General features: G+C 38.0%; 1 protein-coding gene across 1 annotated transcript in view; it reads right to left on the bottom strand.

Annotated features, from left to right (window-relative positions):
• ADCY1 (adenylate cyclase 1 (brain)) overlaps nt 1-1,289 on the bottom strand; it is a gene marked incomplete at its 5' end in the record, with an annotated part of 41,386 nt that extends 40,097 nt beyond the window's left edge. The window contains 2 exons of the mRNA XM_010153418.1: nt 152-293; nt 1,131-1,289. Of these exons, the coding sequence (XP_010151720.1) occupies nt 152-293; nt 1,131-1,289 (301 nt within the window). The remainder of the gene's footprint in view (nt 1-151; nt 294-1,130) is intronic.
• Between the last annotated feature and the right edge of the window lie 742 nt (nt 1,290-2,031).

Genomic DNA, 2,031 nt, shown 5'->3' with positions numbered 1-2,031 from the left:
AGTCAAAACTGAAAGATCTAATTTCAAGAGTGCTTGAAAAGCTTTTAGAAACAAGAAATACCAGTATTGCCTCTGCTTTCAGAAACATGACAGGACAGGTGCTAGGTTACAGAAACATATCACAGAATAAGCTAGAATTTGTGGAGCTTACCTTCCTACGATGGGATGGCACAATAAAATATGTTTCAATATTATGCTTCTTCAAGAAACTATTCCTTTCATGACCATAACCTGGTTCTACCTCATAGTCCCCATTTAGGCACTCTAAGGTGGTCTTTGTAATATGAACTTTCCTGGAGAGAAAGATTGCACATTGTTGTTAAAAGTAAAGACACGTTACGAGGAGGTTGATACTGAAATAAACCCCTGTGCAGAAGATGATGAAAAGGTCAAATTACACATAAAATCTCATTTTGTATGTAATTGCACTCATCTTAACCACAAAAATTAAGAGGTACCATCATTTCCTGTTCAGGAAATCATGATATTGTAAAAATCCAACAAGAGGGTTGTCCAAATGGGAGTTGCACGCAGAAGCATACCCATGCACCTTTGCAAAGGTGCACTGGGTGTGTTTCAAGTGGGTCCAGGATGGGCCCATGGGCTGACTGAAGGTTTATGTACCATTTGCACACACACCATCAATATTTGAGTGCATTAGAGGTACTTTTTTTTTCTATAGCACACTACCAGTGTAATGCCATGTAAAAGGAGTAAGGCATGCACCGCTCCCCCCTGCCCCCCTCCCACCCCACCCCGACATGTATAAAGGTGCAAGGGTAAAAATTACCTGGAATAACTAGAGGGTTTTACTTTTATAAAATGGTGAAATTCTAGTATTCCTACATTCCTCGCATGACCTCATTCCTAGTCTTTATATTTGGCAGCTTCTAATAAGGATTTCATTAAGGATTCCATTTGGAAATGTTTTGCTTCTGATCTAACCTATTAATAACATAAATATAATTTGCAGAATGCCATGGGATAAATCATGTAATACACTGACTGCTCTTACTGGTAACAGCACTTCTTAACCGATAGAAATTACACTGGAAATGCCCCAAAGAAGGGAATACAGTCTTCACCCTCCCACACTACTTTCTTCTTCTATAGTGGTTTCTCAGACTTACCCAGGCAGTCCTCCAGCTTCCATCACATTAGCTAAAGTCACATCATTTGACCAGACATCATATTGCCATTTTCGGAGACCCAGGACCCCACAAAGCACCCTGCCTGTATGTAATCCAACTCTCATGTTGAGATCAACCTCTGTGGCCTCTGCAACAGATCTGGAATAGACAGTACCAAAATACTAGCCTTTAGACATTGCTCTTGATTTTCTTTTTCTCTCCTCCCCCCAGAGTTAACATATGTATGCATGGCTGAACAGACAGGGTCTTTTGAAAGTCTCAAATGATATATTCAGATACCATTCTTTTCTTTCACTAGTTTCAAAGCCCCAGTGGCACTTCCAAAGAAATAATTTTCTTGGTCATATTTTAATTACTGCTGCACCAAAATCTCAGTATTTCTAAATTTCTCGACCTAATACATAAGAATTTAGTTTTCCAGTGTTCAAGGAAGCCCAGAAAAGCTTATGTTTCATTACATTTAATGAAATAAAAAAAGGAAAAAAAGAAAAAGACAATAAAGCGAGTGTAGTAAATGGTTTTGTCACAAAACTTCCCTCAGACTACAACTTTTAGGTTTTATTTGCCAATTTTGCAGTATTTGTTACCCGGGTCCTACAGAAACTTACTTTACTGGGAGATACGCAAAGAACTTTCTGGCTATAACTCAAATAACTCAGAGACATCCAGCTTAACTCCTGCTCTTTCCTACTGATCTTGCATCTCGCACATATTTACGTTCTTTTTGGTCATGATGTTCCTTTTTCTCAAGGCATATTTTTTTCAAACAACCATAACATGATTGTTGGAATAAAAAGAAGATTTTTGAAACTAGCTTATTAGGTTGAATTTTAACCTGACATGTAAGTAAACAAACATGTTTCAATTCTACCATTACTCC

This window comes from Eurypyga helias, unplaced genomic scaffold (genome assembly GCF_000690775.1).
Source record: "Eurypyga helias isolate BGI_N326 unplaced genomic scaffold, ASM69077v1 scaffold376, whole genome shotgun sequence".
Lineage (NCBI taxonomy): Eukaryota > Metazoa > Chordata > Aves > Eurypygiformes > Eurypygidae > Eurypyga > Eurypyga helias.
This window is presented reverse-complemented; position numbering and strand designations above follow the sequence as displayed.